Raw genomic sequence first — 17,158 nt, forward strand, 5'->3', positions numbered from 1 at the left:
ATTTGAACTTTTACATTCCAGTCCCTTCGAAAGGGAAGCAGCCACGATTGGAAATTGAAACCCGTGACCTCGTGCTGAGGTGCAGAATTCCATATGAGCCACAGAAACTAGCTTTGCTATCTATGAAATGTAAATCCGGCTGTTCGGTAACAACGCCCTTCTCTTCAAAAAGGCTGCGTTTGTGTGTCTGTTGCCGCCTTGTGCGGTGCGTACCTGCGGTCAGTAAGCTGCCCTTCCTTTGATTTGCAAGCAGGACAAACTCAGAAGCGTAGGACATGGAGAGAGAAAAAGGTTGTGCTTCTGACGCGCCTCGATTTCTCCCTGCGTTTTCTTGCAGTACGTACCTCTTTTTGAAGAGTAGGCAGGGAGTTGCCAGCTTGCTCCTCCTTTTCCCTTTCCTCTCAAGTGTATACAAGTTGCCAAACCAATAATAATAATAATAATAATAATAATAATAATAATAATAATAATAATAATAATAATAATAATAATAATAATAATAATAATAATAATAATAATAATAATAATGATGATAATTTATTATCAAATCTGCAAGTGTAAGTACAGAAATCGGGTTCGCCTAAGCCATCACAGTGGCTTGTCACGCGAAACCCGGCAGTCAATAGCAAGACTCATCCAGAAACTGAGTTTTCTTTCTTTTGCAAGAAAAACAAAACAAAAAGACATTGAAAACTAAGGTAGCGAGTGATAAAGTACAAGGCAAAAAAAAAAAGAAGAGAATCACGAAAAAACAACAACAAAGAAAAAGAGAAGCGAAGAAACGACCAGAGCGAAAACATGTTTCAACAATGACAGGAGAAATAAAAATACGACGCCTATAATCATTCTGTGTACAAAGCCCTTAAAGTTTTGCGAATGTCGCGTACAGACTTACAGGAAGAAAGTTCAGAAGGAAGTGCATTGAATATATCTGGAACATAAAAGGCTCGAGTATATCTGCCAAATCTGGTTCGTGTGTGAGGAACTGAAAAAGCAGGTGCACGCCGTAAAGGACGGCAAGGCACAGTGGGGATTTTAAAGGTATCGGACCAGAAGTGTTTCAATACCACTGTTTGAACAAACAGTGAGCGCATATTCGGCATTTTTAGCATCTGAAAAAGGTTCATCCCTTGTGGTCTGTGTACGTCATAAGCAACACTTTTTAACATACACTTTAGCAACCTATTTACACGGTGATGCCAGGTACTAGAACAATGTACAAATGTTGTAATACCATATCTGAGCACACTGTAGGCTAACGAGTGGACCAAAAGTTTCCTAACAGACAAGGGTAAAAACACTTTGATGCGGTACAGTAAACAGACAATTTTACGAAGCTTGGCAGATATGTAAGACAAGTGAGTAGAAAAAAGAAGACTAGAATCAAACCATATGCCCAAATACTTCACAGAGTCCGAAAAGTTTATTGGAGGGCAGGAACAATTAATACATCGAGAGCTGTGCAGATAAAGTGAAGAAGAAAGTGAAACACGTTTCAGAGGGCTATGGAAGCAAACCAACCTTGATTTAGAATGATTGATGTCAATTACATTTGCACCAAAATAATCCATTAATTTCCCGACGTCGTTTTGAAGAATTGAGAATGCGTCTGGAAAATTCACATGTGTGGCTAAAATTGCAGTATCGTCTGCATATTGAAATAACTTGCAGACAGATAGCACGTACGTTGCACATGTCCTTAACGTATATATTAAAAAGTAAGGGAGACAGTATGGAACCTTGTGGCACACCGGCCTTCAGAAAAACACGGGAACTGGAAATGTCTGAAATGGAAACAATCTGGGAGCGATCTGTAAGAAAATTGCGTAGCAATCGGAAGAAAGGTCCTCGAAAACCTGAATTGTAGAGTTTCTCCAGCATAATCGAATGGCATACCGTGTCAAAGGCTTTTGCCACATCTAAAAAAAGTGCGCAACAAACAAGATTTTTTTCAAGTGAAGAAAATAAATGGTCACTCAATTCTTCTAATAAAGCCTGAGTGCCCCTTTTTTCAATAAAACCGTACTGACAGTCGGGAAACCCCCCCGCTTTGTTGATAAAGCTGTTCATTACTAAGAAGACATGTTTTTCTAGAACTTTTGCTATACTAGGCAGGATAGAAATGGGGCGATAATTATGCACACACTTAGCGTCACCACCTTTTAGAAGTGGTCGAACTACGGCCGTTTTTAACCGCGTAGGAATACTTCCGCTTGTAATTATCCCATTTAGGATTTCTAGCAAGACATTTTTCAGAAAGCCGAAGTTCCTGTATAGATCAAACATGCGAATTTTATCGATAGCTGGTGATTGATGCCTGCCAAAGCTGCCCAATAACGAGTAAAGCTCTTCTTCTGTCAAAGTGGGTAGGAAAGCGGATTCAATTACAGGAGTAGCAGTGCTGCCAGTGTAGCATGATTGCTTAGATAGCCCAGAAAACTGAGAGAAAAGTTGGTTAAAATTGTCAACGATAATTGTCAATGATAATAATAATAATAATAATCCCTCGTCTCGTTTTCCTTTCACCAGATATTCTCGGATGAAGACTTCCTGCATCCCGACTCTTCGGGGCTAAGCTTCTTCCTGGCGCCATCGTCGCTTCAGAGAGCGCCTTCCATGTGGAACTCCATAAAGTCCGGCTTCGGAAACATCTTCGGGAACTTCGGCTGAGTGAATTCGCGAGCACCGCGACACGGCGGCCGCGAAAAGCCCGGCTGCGTGTCGAGCCGCGCTCGACGAGCGACAGCAGTGCGGGAATTCGGCGCTCGCCGGGGCGCCGTCCTGCCCCAGTGCTCGGAGTGTGTTGCTCGGCGCGTTTGACGTCGCGTCACCGCTGCCGCCGCCCATTTCTCGCCTTTCGGGAGCGCAACACGGCAGCCTTTTCGCAGCTGCGTCAGACTTCCGCGCAAGGTTCGCCAGCGTGCTACCCAATCTGGAGGACCCTGTGTCACGAACGTTAGAGTTTGGTGCAAATATCTCCAAGTGGCCGCCGCCAGCTCCAATCCTTTGTCCACCAGGCCGACCTAGTGTAGCCGGGGTGTTTGTTGAAAACATGTTAGTGGCTATTTTATTATTTCTTGTAAACAGGCCGTCGTTCGTTTACATGAAACCGTTGTTTCACAGAGTATGACGTTTGGCTTCGTTGGTAGCTTGTAACAGCATTTTAGTCTTTAATTTCAAAAAGTCATTCATCTAAAAGTTCAACTCATTGAAGGAATGACCATTCCTCACTCTAATCTGTTTCGCTGAAGGACAACTTAAAAAGAAATAACGATGGCTTCGGTGGCTACTACGTTTCTTCCTCTTCCTTTTTTCTTCACATATGCTGTCGATGCCTTGAAGACAGTTGACTGGCCGCTCTCCGAGATGAAATTTATGACCGCAGAGAAAGTTTATGGACACAATTTAACTTCCGAAATATATGCTAAGAGGCCATCACTGACTTTGAAGCAAGTATTACCAAAGGCCACGCACCAAACCTATGGTAATGCACCTTTTACGGACTCAAACGTCGAATTTCTTTCACGACAGGCCATTGTATGAAACTCTATGGCCGGTTTTTCCGGCTCTCATAAGTGCAACAATCGCGTTTACCTTTCTCGTTTTCCTGCCCAGTGGCAGTGGTTCGCAAACCTCTAAGAGCTGGATTCGCGTGCAGCAATGGGTCGTAGTTCGTGACACAATTCTTCGATCATATGTGCGTTCCTCTAGAGGACAATTTGAGTCGCATACTGTTATGTTTGTACGGTTAGAATGCAGTCAGCGGTTTTATCTTTGCACAACATCTATTCTTTTTTGTTTGCTTGCAGGCCACACATCGCGCGTTGTGTGGGTCAGAGTTCTCATGATAAAGAGTGAATCACCTTGTTACAATAAAGAGAGAAGAATCTCACCAGCGATGTTTACTTCCTGCTTACTGAACTGTTGTAGCTGAAGGGTGCGAACCCGCACGAGTCCTTGAACTTCGCTGAAGATATGCGCCGACGTGGCTCACTGGCTATAACGTTTTACTGCAGACCACGAGGTGGCGGGCTCGATTCTCGGCCGATCATTCGTATGAATGAATGAATGAATGAATGAATGAATTGCTAGAGGCTGATAATACTAATAAATATTTCAAATACCTTCCGTACCATGCACTGGCTGTGTCTGGACTTTTGTAGTAAAAACGGCCAAGTACGAGCTGAGCATCCCACTGTGGTCCTCTAAACCCATTTTATCAACTTCAGCTTTCATCACTGCGGCGCGATTCAGAAAATATGCTATGGCAAGTAGCTTCGCCAAATCATCATTGTAAACATCTGATATCCTGAATCTCAAATTTCCTTGGAACGACAAATGATGCTCCACTAGAAAAACTGAAGTAACGATTACGAGACTACGGTGCCAACTGTTGCGTACTCCAGGGTAGCGTATCGTCTGCTGCCGAGTTGTAGCGCGCCTGCCTATCGAAGCTCGACCGACGTTACTATTGGGTAGCGTGGCGTTGTCTGCGGGCTGCAGGCATCCGGTAGACCATGGCAACCGGGCAGGGACGAGACGATTTCTAGTGCGAAATTTGCACGGTTTATTCAAAGGTTGTTGAAAGATGAAGAAAAGTGAATGAAGTGATCTAAAAAAGTACATTTCGGAGCCCCTAAATAGGCTCTCTACAATCGTGGGAGGGATCTTGCTTCCCTCGACGTCACGTGACCGGCACAGAGAGTGATTCGCGGAAAGAGGGCCCCTCCTCCTCTGGTCATACCGAGCCTCTGGTTATACCGAGCCGCAGGTCCGGGAATTGCAGACGCTTATACTTCTTTTTTGGGCGTTGCTGGTTCGCGGAAGTTCCCCTGTAGGGCTGGACAGTTCCAGGAAAGGGTCCCTCTAAAGTCGCGCACACACAAAAGAGGCCTGAAAACATTGCGGGGCTTCCGCCAGACCGGCAGACACTCGAGATGACCATGGCGAATTAGGAAGCCATGCTTCATTTCGACGAGGCATGGTGGGTGAATGTCCTTTCTGCACAAGGTGCCAACCGTAGCAGGAGAAGTCACGCTTCGTTTCAACGAGGCAGGGTGGGTGAAAGTCCTTTCTGCACACGGTTCTAGACGCCAGCCATAACGCCATTGAACTTTTACCTCCAACGTTTTGTGTTGGCTATATTTCATTTCTTTCCATTTCATTTTTTGCTTTCTTAAGGACGCCACTCGGGGGTATTACATAAGGGGTAGTTTGTACATAAAAAATACATTTCGACGCGTTCGTTTTAACAACAGAGATTATTAAGTTTGCAATGAAACTTGATCGGCAGGTGATTGAAACAATAGACGTGGGAAGGTCGTTCCAATCTTTGGCTGCACGGGGAAGAAAAAGAGGCGGAAAAAGTGACAGTTCTGGTGCGAAAACGGGACACTTGAAGTGCATGTATGGCCGGTGCGGTGTGAAATGTATATCGGCGAACAGAGAGTGATGATAGCCCGTATTGTCCATTTCAGGATGAAACGCTGATATCGAATGACTATAGGGAGGGAATGAATCAGGCGGCGCGATTTGGCAATGATTCGAGATCGTTTATAAGATATGTTTGGCTGCGGATTCCATACGGCGGAGGCTTATTCGAGTTTCGATCTGATAAGTGACTGGTACGCGAGCAACTTTACGTGCTGGGGCGCATGACGTAGGTGACGTTCTAGGAAGCCCAGTATTTTGTTTGCGGACGAAATGATAATAGTTATATGCGCATTCCAAGTGAGATCGTTAGACGGTGTGACACGTAGATATTTGAACGATGATACTGACTCTACAGGGACGTTTGCGATATCGTGAAGAATGTAAGGAGTTTTTATGGCAGGAAAAGGAAAAAAAAAAGCTTCCATTTGTTCTGGCTAAGAGATAGAAGCCACTTCTCACACAATTCTTGAATGTGGTTAAGGTCTTGCTATAGGGTTACTTGGTCGTAGGTGTTATTTACCGTTCAGTAGATTACGCAGTCGTCAGCAAACATTCAGATTTTGCAAGATACACTAAGGGGTAAGTCGTTAATGTATATTAGGAATAGAAGGGGGCCGATCACTGAACATTGAGGTACACCTAATTTTACTTCGAGACAGTCGGAAGATTTGTTATTGACATGTACGAATTTAGAACGGTTAATTAGGAATGCTTCGATCCATTTTAGTACGTTAGGGTCCAAGTTTAATTGGGATAATTTTAGCATAAGTCTTTGGTAGGGGACTGTGTCGAATGCATTTGCCTAATCTAGAAAGATCGCGTCAGTTTGTAAGTTGTTGTCAAGGTTAGCATGCAGGTCGTGAAGAAAGATTACTAGTTGCGTTTCGCACTAGAATCCTTTCCGAAAGCCATGCTGGCTGGGGTGAGAGAAGTTGTTAGAATCTAGAAAGTTTACAATCTCAGAGTAGATGACATGTTACATGATTCTGCATGGGACGCTTGTTAGAGAAATTGGTCGGTAGTTCGATGGAGAGCTTTTATCACCTGGCTTGTAGATCGGAGCGACCTTGCCCATTTTCCAGACATCTGGAAGGTTGCCGGTGGAAAGTTACTGTGCATAAAGCAAACACAATAATGGGGCGATGATATGACTTTGGCATTAATTCCATCAATGCCACCTGACGAAGACAGTTTCATATTTTGAATTATAGACGACATACCATCTGTGCAAAATTTGATGGAACACGTACCCGATGTCAACAGTGTAGGGGGGGGGGGGGAGGTGCGCTTGATTCTTTCGTGAGTATGGACGAAAACGCGGTGTTAAAGGCATTGCTTATCTGTAAATACGTGTCCTGATTGGTTAGTAAGGCTGATGGTGCAAGTGGAGTGAGGGTTTACGACTTGCCAGAATTTTCGCGTGTTATCTGCTCGCATACTTGGTAGATCTCGGTTCAAAAACGTGTATCTTGCGTTACTTATTGCGCCTGTATATTCTTTTTCTGCTTTGTTGTATTTCGCTCAAGCTTCGGGTGTATCCTTCGCTTTCGGTGCGCGAAAAAGACGTTTCTTTCTATTTGATAATTCTTTCAGTTTGTTTGTGAACCAGGGTTTCTGTGGCGTGGAATGGAATGATACTTTGGGAATAAATTTGCTAGTCAGTTCATTAATTTTATGTTTAAAGATCACCCAGTTTTCATGCACGGATGGAGTAGAAAAGTTACTTTCGAAAACCAGAAAGAAGTTTCTGAGCGCGTTGTTTATGGCATCATAATTACCTTTATCATATAACGTAATTGTTTTCTTGATTTTATCACGTCGTTGAAAGGAGATGGAAAAATCTGCACGTATTACTTTGTGATCACTAATTTCGGGTAAGTATGAAATAGAGGACAAGCAATCAAGATGGTTGGTTAGTATTAAATCTATGTTGCTATCACAATCGCCAGCAATGCGCGTGGGCTCTGACAGCACTCCGCCAGCCAATCACAGAAGCAAACAAAACCGTCGTCATGCGGCCTTTTCAATATGACATTGTACTTGTCACCTCCGGAGCGTCTGCTGTTTTTGAAGAGTCTTTTCATCGGCAGAAGCAATGAGGTGTGCAAAAGACATGGACATAATTATGGAGTCTTCAAAAGTCTGCGGTGCAGTTCATTGCACTGCTGCACCCGCTTTACTCATGAAACTTCACTGCCAACTGAAGTGAAACTTTACACAACAAATAGTTGTAGCGAAGCAAAAGCACGTTATTCCAGTTCATTAGGAATTAGACATTCGCCATTCCACTATAATAAGCGAGGGAAAAGGTATAATATTACGCGCTAATAATTTTACTTTTGTAGTTACCGCCTTATTTGGGTAACAGAAAAAGTTTGAAGTACGAATTATTTGCAGCCTCGCGGAGGAACAGTGGCTGGCGGCTATGAGGGCGTGGGCGAGGTTCATTGCAGACTTAAGTTGTATCCGTCTAAAGTAGCGTTTTTTGAATTAGCTCTGGAAGAATTATACAGAAATATATATTCGCGGATCAATCACAGTTCTTTTGGATCCCTCGTTTTGCTGCTCTAACAAGTTAAGTGCCACAACCGACTCGTATTGTTATTAGGGAAGTTACGTAGCGATGCGTGGCCGCCAGTCGCGTACAACCGCGTATGGCGCAGGAAGTTGCGATTCTACACGTATTGCGCCCACCGCGGAAGGTTAGAAAAATACCTACATAAGCACAGCAGAGAAGTGGCTACGTTAGGCGGCTCTAATGATAACTGTAGAAGCGTCATTCAGAACACACGGAATTGTCCTCCACTTCCGGCGGCGTTTTCTCTGTTTCCTTTTTAAATAGAGAGATGTTGATCCATAAATATTTTCATAAGGAATGGCTAAATTTGTTCATTTTCGCTTTTTCTTCCTGTTTGGCTGTTGTCTCGGCCCTCTCCCTTAGTAGATCGCTTAATTTCTCAACCCTTTGATACTCTTCTTTCCAATTGCCAATTTCGCACGAAAAGTGCTGTACAATGAGGGAAAAACCAGACGAGTTAACGGGTGAGAGTCATATTGCCTATGAGTTTAAGGGTTATCGCAGGGTTCGATGATGAACGCTGTATCGCATTATTTTATTTTCCACCTTATCTAACCCATATCACGGGTATAAGGTTCCGAGGATCAGTCAGCGTCGCGGCGAGCCATCACTCGTGGAAATAATGAAACAAGAAGAAAAGTTAAACGCAATTGGCATTTTCTCTGGCCGCAACTCGTTCCACGTGCATACAGACCAGCTGACCACGAACTGTATTCCTTTCCTGGTCCCTGGATCAGTCTAGATGTAGAAGGTTCAATTCTAACGAAGCAACAACGATGCGCGTGACCGTTGAATGGAACTGAATGCTACCCGAGTGAATCGCGCGGGCACAGGATGGATGAGGAAACTGGCCTTCACATCCCAGTAGACGCCGATCACTACCGCCATTCAGAAGGAGTGAAAAAGCCAACAAAATGTTGACCGCTGAATAGCTGTCAAGTCTCAACACTGGTTTGGCGGCGCTTTAGGAATGTGGGTGAAAAGTGGTGGCGTGGGCGGAGAGGGGTGGGAGGTATGCGTCTTAATTTCAGGGGGGGGGGGGGATACGGATATAAACTGTGTTTATGTCTGACTTCTTCTCGCGTTTTGACGGCCCTCCTCGTCATTTGCTAAGTATGTAGTTTCTTTTCTGTTTCTTTTCCACTTTACGCTGCTAGCTAAAGCTTTCCCAGCTATATCAATCTGTGGTTTGTATGTTTGAAGGCGTGTAGCAATGTGACTCTGAACTTGAACTCAATCCTAGGCCGAAAGCGCTCGATCGAGCTAAGTCTCAAGTGTGTACAGTAAACAATAGTTTCGTGAATAAAATGCTGAATAACTAAGTACATTAATTAATGGGCGAGTGACTCGAGAACAGAGCGCTAATCTGCTCTGACTGTTGCAGATTTGGCTGATGAAGGCAACGTTACCTTAAAACTGCACAAGAACAGATTACACAAACGAGCGCTGAAACTGCGTCGTCTGCCCTTCTCCTGTTATTTCTTTTACAGTTTATGTGGTAAGAAAATGGCTGAGAAATGAATAAGCAAGCAAGCAAGCAAGCATACTTTACGTTTTTGCATAGCACGGCGTGAACACACGTGTATTCGTATGTTTACATTATCCTCGACCAGGAATTATTTTTTCCTCGCGAATATATTCTCTAACCCGAGTGTAGGCTACACCAGCAAACGAGGTGACTAGTGGCGGCGACAAACGGAACTTAGTAGAAACAGTACCTATTTACCTTTGCGGTAGGCCGATAGAGGGGGCACCCTAAAATGGGAAAATCGTGGCGGCCTTTTTGCCTTCCAGGTTGTCCTCGCGGTAATATTGAAGGCGACGTTCAAAGAGTTTCCGCTGTTTTTTTTTTTAAACCTTCGATGACGCCAACTGTACTTGATGAGTTAGCGGTGTTTTACCATAACTCAGAAATTGTTAAGATGCTATGATAAGCGTGCCACAGTTCAACAACGCGGACACCTGTAATCACGCAGCGTATAATACACGCATCCGAGATACGAGTAGGAAAACTCATCAGTTCTTCACACTTGGCTTTTGCAACATCCGTTCGTTGTAATCCATACCTAATCTGTATTGTCGACACAGTGGTAAGTTGTGAGTTTAGATGAACTATAGTGTCAGTGCACTAAAAGATCCTTCGTACTCTAGCCTTTCAAAATGTTTTGTGCTTTTCATGTATGGCGTGGTTCGTTGATTACTGATATGCACGAGAAAATATTGTGCACGGATTTCAAGACTGGTGATACTGCATCAAAGACTAATTGCACTTTAATCCTTTTCACTAGTTTATCTATTCAAATGGTTTTAAAATACCTAGTTCCACTGAGCAAATTCAAGACGATAATCCCAACGAGCCACATCACCGATTTTGTGAACATATTTTGCAGGCAAATGTAAACGGAGACAATCTGTAGGAATCGCAAAATATTTTCCATTCGGCGTGTAGGCCTTTAGAATACATTATCTAATTAAGGCCTCCAAAATGAAGGTGTGTGCGTGTGTGTGCGTGTGTGCGTGCGTGCGTGTGTGCGTGTGCGTGCGTGCGTGCGGATCCTGGCTAAAGATCCAGATATTACTCTCCGTATAATGTATACGGAGGTATACTTAATAAAGAATTGAAAGAACCTCTATGGACAAGACGACGTCAATCTATGGTTTCCATTTAGTGCCGGCTGCCTGCATGGTGGGGGAAGAACTGCCGCGTTCAGTCGTGGGTCGTTCCCTCTCTAGTCAGGTAAGTTTTGACGGTAAGATGAGGCGCAGCAATAGCTAGCAACGTTCATAGAGAAAAAACCACCGCCCAAGCACTCAGTACAGATGATTAACCAGCGAAGCTGAAACATGCTGCCTTAGTGTTTATCAATAGGCTTTGTTAAGTTTATTTGTGTCGTCGCTTTTCGGTATTAAGACTGTATACGCCCTTTTAAAAGATGGTGGCAGACGACCTTCTTGATACACCTCCTTAAAAACACGTTCTAACACGATGGCTATCTGCGAACAGACGACTTTGTAAAAAGCTGCTGTTAAGCCATCAGGTCCTCGCAATTTTCCAGGGTTAAGGTCTTCAATGGCAATTTCAATCTCCTTCGCCGTGATATTTACTGATAAGCTTTCTGTTTCTTTAGCGTCTAATCTAGATAGAGTGGTTAGGAAATGGCTTTCATACCCAGGCCTGCTCGGTATTCTACACTTGAAGGGCTCTCTCTAATATTCCGCAAAGGCATAATTGATTTCTTCGGCATCTCTAGATATTTCCCCTTTGTATTCAATCTCAACTATTTCGTTTCTCCGCGCATACTCTTTCTCAGTTCCCAAAGCACGCTTTTGCGTTCATGCACAAACAAGTGCGCCACGGTGTTTTCCCGTGTCGATAACGTGAATTTTATTCTTTATTTCCCTTATTTCTTCCATAAAGGTTATTTTCTTCTTGGCGCTCTTCAAAACGCACTTATACTGCTCGCTCTATGGCGTTCATTTTTACGACTTCTTTAAACATCTTCCATCGCTCATCCTATACTTTTTCAGTCACAATTTGCTTCAGCAATTTCTGTTCGTACACTTTTTAAAAATTGATCGTCTTTTAACAGTTTCGCGTTTAATTTCGATGCTTCCCACTTCATTCTATGTTTCGCGGTGATCTTTTTCCTTATGGTGAAGGCTACTAAACAATGCTCGGTAAATGTCATGTTGAACACCTTGTGATCATCACACAGCGTGGAAATTCTTGCGAAAGATAAGTTCTGCCTAGCCTTGCATCGTTATTGCCTTGAAAATGAATATAATGACCATTATTGCCTCCATTCGCGTAATGTGCACTGTCCTCCGACAGGGCTCTACCAATGGCCCCCCTCAGAAAGACGCCGCTCTTATCAGATCACTCGAACGAGCGTCCGAATTCAAAACGCAATTGAAACCTCCTGACACTATCAAACATCTGTCTGTTTTCAGATACTGCGATATTTCTTGAAAGAAACTTAGCCGGTCATTCACTTTTATTGGTGCATACACGTGCCACTTGTTCAACCTGCGTTTCCAAGGACGCTGCTGATTATCCGTTACCTCCTCGTCCATAAATTCGAGACCCTCGTCGTCAGGTTGCCTGCTGTCAGTAACTCTTGCATGCGTACGCACGCAATCATGTGCTTCATGGCCGGATTCCAGGCACTGAGCACTCTACAGTCTCTTCTAATGTGTCCTTTGTGTCAACACCGAAGGCTAATTGGAGCTCTCCCGAAAACGAAGACAAGCACTGAGCCACCAAAGGCCTTGAACAAATGTGGCAGAGCGCCCGGTGTTCTCGCGGAGCGTCATCCGCACAATACGCGTGGGGACTTGGCTCGCTCGAAGTCCGCCACCTCTTGTCGAACTAGTTTCACTTCGCCGTAGTGGTCGAAAGCCCTCTTCAACCCGGCAACGTAGCATGGAACCCAGTGCACTTAGAGTGTGATGTGTTGCTGTAGAGGGTCAAAGACGGCGCAAAAGCGCCCTTTTACCTCCAGACCACCCGCGTTAACCAGCACTTCCTTCACCTGTAGAGTTCGTAGCTTGGTGAGCCACACATGCGTCATTTCGAAGGGCCCTATACCGGCCACGTCTTTCAGTGCACCGAGTTCTTGCAGCGGGTTACGGAAACCTTCGAGGGGGAATGGCCTCCCGGCAGCGTCGGAGTGTAAGAACAAACACTCCTTCATAGTTCTGCTTGATGGCAAAGTCGGCAGCACGTACCGATAGCCCGGTGGGGTGACAGAAGTCCTTTTACCACGGCCAGACGCGGCCGCTGAAACCGCTCTTGCAGAACTCGATATCTTGCAGCCGAACGCGTCCATGCTCAGAGGCACAGTGTCAGCCACTGTCGGCTCGTCCTACGTGCCCTTTAAAGGGGGTTTTATATGCATGACGAAGTAGACGCAGCGCAAGGCGCGAGGTAATCACAGGCGTCCCCTCCCTTCAGAAGGGGGAAAGGGCGTGATTGTGTGTTCGCTCGCCTCGCTTCCGCTGTTTCCCGGCAGTTCAGGTGGTTCAGGCACGGCAGTCAGATGGGGAGGTCGCGTTTGCTTCGTTCTGCCGAAGAGCAGGCTGCGTTGAAGGAACGGCAACGGGAGTGGGCCGCGCGTCGTGCGTTCGGCCGGGGAACAGGCGGCGTTTGATGAACGCCACCGGGAACTCGCTCGAGGAAGGGCTCGTCGTCGACGTGCCGACCTCACCGTGAGGGAGCGCGAAGCGGAGGAATTACGACAACAAGCAGTCGCGGATCCCGAGCTTCGTTTGCACTCCTCTTCCCGGTAGTGGCATAATGTGTCTCAAATGCTAAAAGAAACTAACCAACCCTTCCCCTAGGGTTGCGAAAGCTTCGTATGTACTCCTGTTCCTGGTAGGGGAGGGAGGGGATGGTGCAAGGTTCATTTCGTTCCCCATAATGCTGATGTCTGCCGCCTAGTATATAGCCTCATCTGTCCTTGGGCAATTCGCTTAAACATTGAGCGCTTGCCCATGTCGTCTTCCTTCTTCTGTGAATCTCTTTCGCCTTCCCATTCCTTTTTTATTAAGATGTAACGAGTACACAGGTCTAACGTACGCTAAACACATGCACAGACTAGCTATCGAAAAATGCCAACACAACACGTTGAGTGTGTTCCCTATCACGCGAGCTGAACATGGTCAGAACGGGGTCATGTTCGAAAATTTCAGGAAGGACAAGAGGCTGCCACTTCAAGGCTTAACAATGTCGTTATTATTATTATAATACCATGCGAGCAATACCAAGAGGTAAAACGTGAAAACAGTGAATTGGTGACGTAAAGTTTGGGGCTTGCTCATTTTCCATAAGCGTACTTATGGTTATTTTGAATACTGGGTGCAGCTTTAATCTGCTTGCTTTTTAAAATGTATGATGCGTAGAAGATGGTGGCGCCTTTAATTCGCACCGGCAGTTGCTCTTCACATAGGGATTTGCAAATAATAAAGGTCACAGTCATGAAAAAAATCACATAAGATTACTCTAAAACTTAACTGATAAGTCTGAAATGGAAGCTCATAAATAAGTCAAACATTTTCTGGAAAGATGTTTTCCGCTCAATCATATCTTTAAAGTTCATAACGTTCCTAATCCGAGTTCCATATTTCAATTGCAATGTTTATTTCATAGCATGACGATGCTGGTATTTTCATATCTGTTACATCTGTTTATATAAGTGGCACAGCTTTCACTTTGTTGGTTTGTAATAACTTCATAGAATTGTCCGGCAGGATTTTGGCGACTCGGGCTCTAGTCCCCCACGACGGGATGTCGAGATCTTGTGAACCTGCTGGACGGCCCAGAGTTGGTCGCCGCGGTCGGAGCTGCGCAGAGCGGCGGCCCACCTCAGCGATAGGGACTCAAGAGTTTAATGCGTTGTTGCGTTGAGCGTTACATTCTTACAGCATGTCTTTGAGTGTAGCTGTGACTTGTTTGCATATCTTACATGTGCCTTCTTTGTGTACTTCAGGGAATGTCCGTAGATTGATGAGGCGAATCATGATACTGACATCTTTAAGCAAACAGCTGGACTGCATTGATTACCTGAATGTAGACGAGATCATGGTGCCACACTTAACGGAAAGTGGAACTCGAGTCGATGACAAAAAATTGATGTACATAGTGCCAGAGCGAACAATGGCATTGAAGTTTAGTTACTGCTGTACTTAAAATTAACAGAGGTTTCATCCATGAAACCAGTGTATACCATGAAGTGCAATCTTTCACTCAGTAGACTGTCACCGGCTTCTCCAGATAACTTTTAATACAATATCCTCCAAACTGCTACATTGTATTGTGGCAGGGGGAAAAGTTTTTTCACGAGCAGATAGCCACGAAAAATAAGGCAACCAGTACAAAAAGAAAAGCCTGAAGGAAAGCCAACGTTTCAGGCTGACGCTTTTATTGACAGTGCGTTCTTGTCATCTTCCGCACTTGTTTTTTTTTTTTTCGCAGCAGTGTCAAAGACCGCAATCGTTCAAGACAACAACAACATGTCGGCCAGCTACACAATACGCGCTGCTAACGGCAATGTTCAATACTATACCAGTGTGCGGTAGCTTGTTGGCGGAGGAGATCATTACTTATCAAGAAAAGAGCATCGTGGACACTGGAGGCACTGGTGGCTACCAACCACTCTTTCAGCTTTCAGTTACCTACCTGTATACTGCATGCGCCATATATATTTCTTGACTGCTGCGTAGAACATAAATTGCTAGAGCTGATAATTATTTTTGTCGCGGATGTACAAGTAATTTTTGTGCGAACTCATATCAGATTGTATTTGTAAATTTTATTTTTCAAAAAGAAATGGCATCATCAATGGCAGCTTGTATTGAGGGTGCAGACAACAACAGCGTGAATCACAGATAGTGTTCAGCCAGGTGAAAAAAAAAATGTTGATTTCTGAAGTTGCAAAGATTTCTTAATTCACGACATTTACTCCCTCCCTGCCTCAACGACAACAAAACTGACTAAATTTCAGGATAAATCGTTCGGTTTAGCCATAGTGTAAGGCACTGAGGCATTAGTGGAGGAGACACGAAAATGCACGATCAAAACGCGCGCATGCTATTCCGATAACGCAGATTTCTCACCCGAGCCTCGCACACTGCATTCGGAAGCCGTACGTCGTCGTGCCTATAGGAGCCGATCACGTGTTTCAGCACACCGCGCTCAGATCGAGTTCAGTGAAACGTGCGCGACCAGCTGAACAGTGGCATACAAATGCTTTTGCATAGGTGCATTTGTAGGTGGTGGCACGGCGCAATGCCCCCATGGAGTAAATTTCGCGCCAGAGGCCGTCTCACGGCCCACTCGCGCTCCTCGAAAGGCTATAGGAGTTGCACGAGCCAATGGAACCACAATGGGGGACTGCCGATTGGGAAAAGCCGTAGCCGGCGAAACACCTGCAGTGTTTACTGGCATTGCTCAAGAGCCGACGCGGCATGCGGGAGAAACGTGCCAAGGATGAATGTCGACAGGAGCGCGAGTCTGCACACAGAGCTGGAGAATTCTCTCGAGTGCGCTCCTCGAATCGCTCATCCGCTTGGTTTCGAGGATGGAGAGCTGGCCGCATGCGTCACGTCGGCCACCGTGATGTTAAGCGTCGTTAAAGAAAAGAAGGGGGGGGGGGGGTGCTCAGAATATTTACGCTCTTGTGACGCATACTCCGAAACGTGGTGCAACGCGGACGACTTCCATGCGTGGTGGTGGCGGGCGGAAGAATTAATTGACTCTATGCCGCTACGTAATCTCTTTTTTTAAAGAACAAGAATGTTTCGCAATATGCTGAAGCTGCTGCCCGAAGAATGTCGAAAAGTTGTCAAGAAATCGCTGCGGGTATATTCTTAATTGAAATGTCCTATGCACTATGAAATATCCCATATCTAGGTACCTTCGGGTAAGGGCACGACATGTGTTTTGTTCCTTTCTTACTATTGCATTTAAGGGCTTCATCCCCGATATTTCGTCCCACCGGGATGCGTGTTACAAAGTCATGATTGATCTCTACATTGAAGTGCTTTTACTTTTTGTTGTAACCGCCACTCGAGCGCTATTTATTTCTCCTTTTTCTTCGACATAAGTATGCAAATATTATTACTTTCATAACCGTGAAGCCAGCACATGCAAGAGGTAACCAATATTTATTTATTTTATTTATTTATATTGCAATACTACCTCTGTCGCAATACTATATTGCAATACTACTGTCGGCTACCAATACTAGCCGACAGCCTAGCAGACGGACATGAACAATTTCTTTTCCGTACATAAATACACGTGCGAGTTACACAAAGAATGAAAAAGCAACGATATTCAGCAAAATACAAAAGATAAGGTAGATAAGGTGTACAATAGAACACTAGACAAAGCAGAATAAAATTAACAACAACCGGGGCACATCATAGACAAAGCAAAAACGTTAAGTATTTGGGAACAAACAAGTGTATACAATTGTTTTCCAAGTACTGTCAGTTTAACATAAAGAGAATAGGGAACAAATATTAGAAGTAGTTAATAATCTCTTGTGATGCGCTCCAGCTGTGAAACGAACAGGGATAAAGAGTTTGCCGCTGTTAATGACGAGTTAAGTTAATTCCATTCTCTGATTACCCGAGGAAAGAATG

The 17,158-nt window shown here is 44.6% G+C and overlaps 1 protein-coding gene across 7 annotated transcripts in view; it reads left to right on the forward strand.

Moving 5' to 3' along the window:
* Positions 1-3,895, forward strand: part of LOC135904510 (carboxypeptidase D-like) — a 175,136-nt gene extending 171,241 nt beyond the window's left edge. For all 7 annotated transcript variants that reach the window (XM_065435295.1, XM_065435298.1, XM_065435294.1 and 4 more), the window contains one exon: positions 2,530-3,895. In XM_065435295.1, coding sequence (XP_065291367.1) covers positions 2,530-2,670 — 141 coding nt within the window. In that variant the 3' untranslated portion in view covers positions 2,671-3,895. The remainder of the gene's footprint in view (positions 1-2,529) is intronic.
* The last annotated feature ends 13,263 nt before the right edge of the window (positions 3,896-17,158 follow it).

This window comes from Dermacentor albipictus, chromosome 2 (assembly GCF_038994185.2).
Source record: "Dermacentor albipictus isolate Rhodes 1998 colony chromosome 2, USDA_Dalb.pri_finalv2, whole genome shotgun sequence".
NCBI lineage: Eukaryota > Metazoa > Arthropoda > Arachnida > Ixodida > Ixodidae > Dermacentor > Dermacentor albipictus.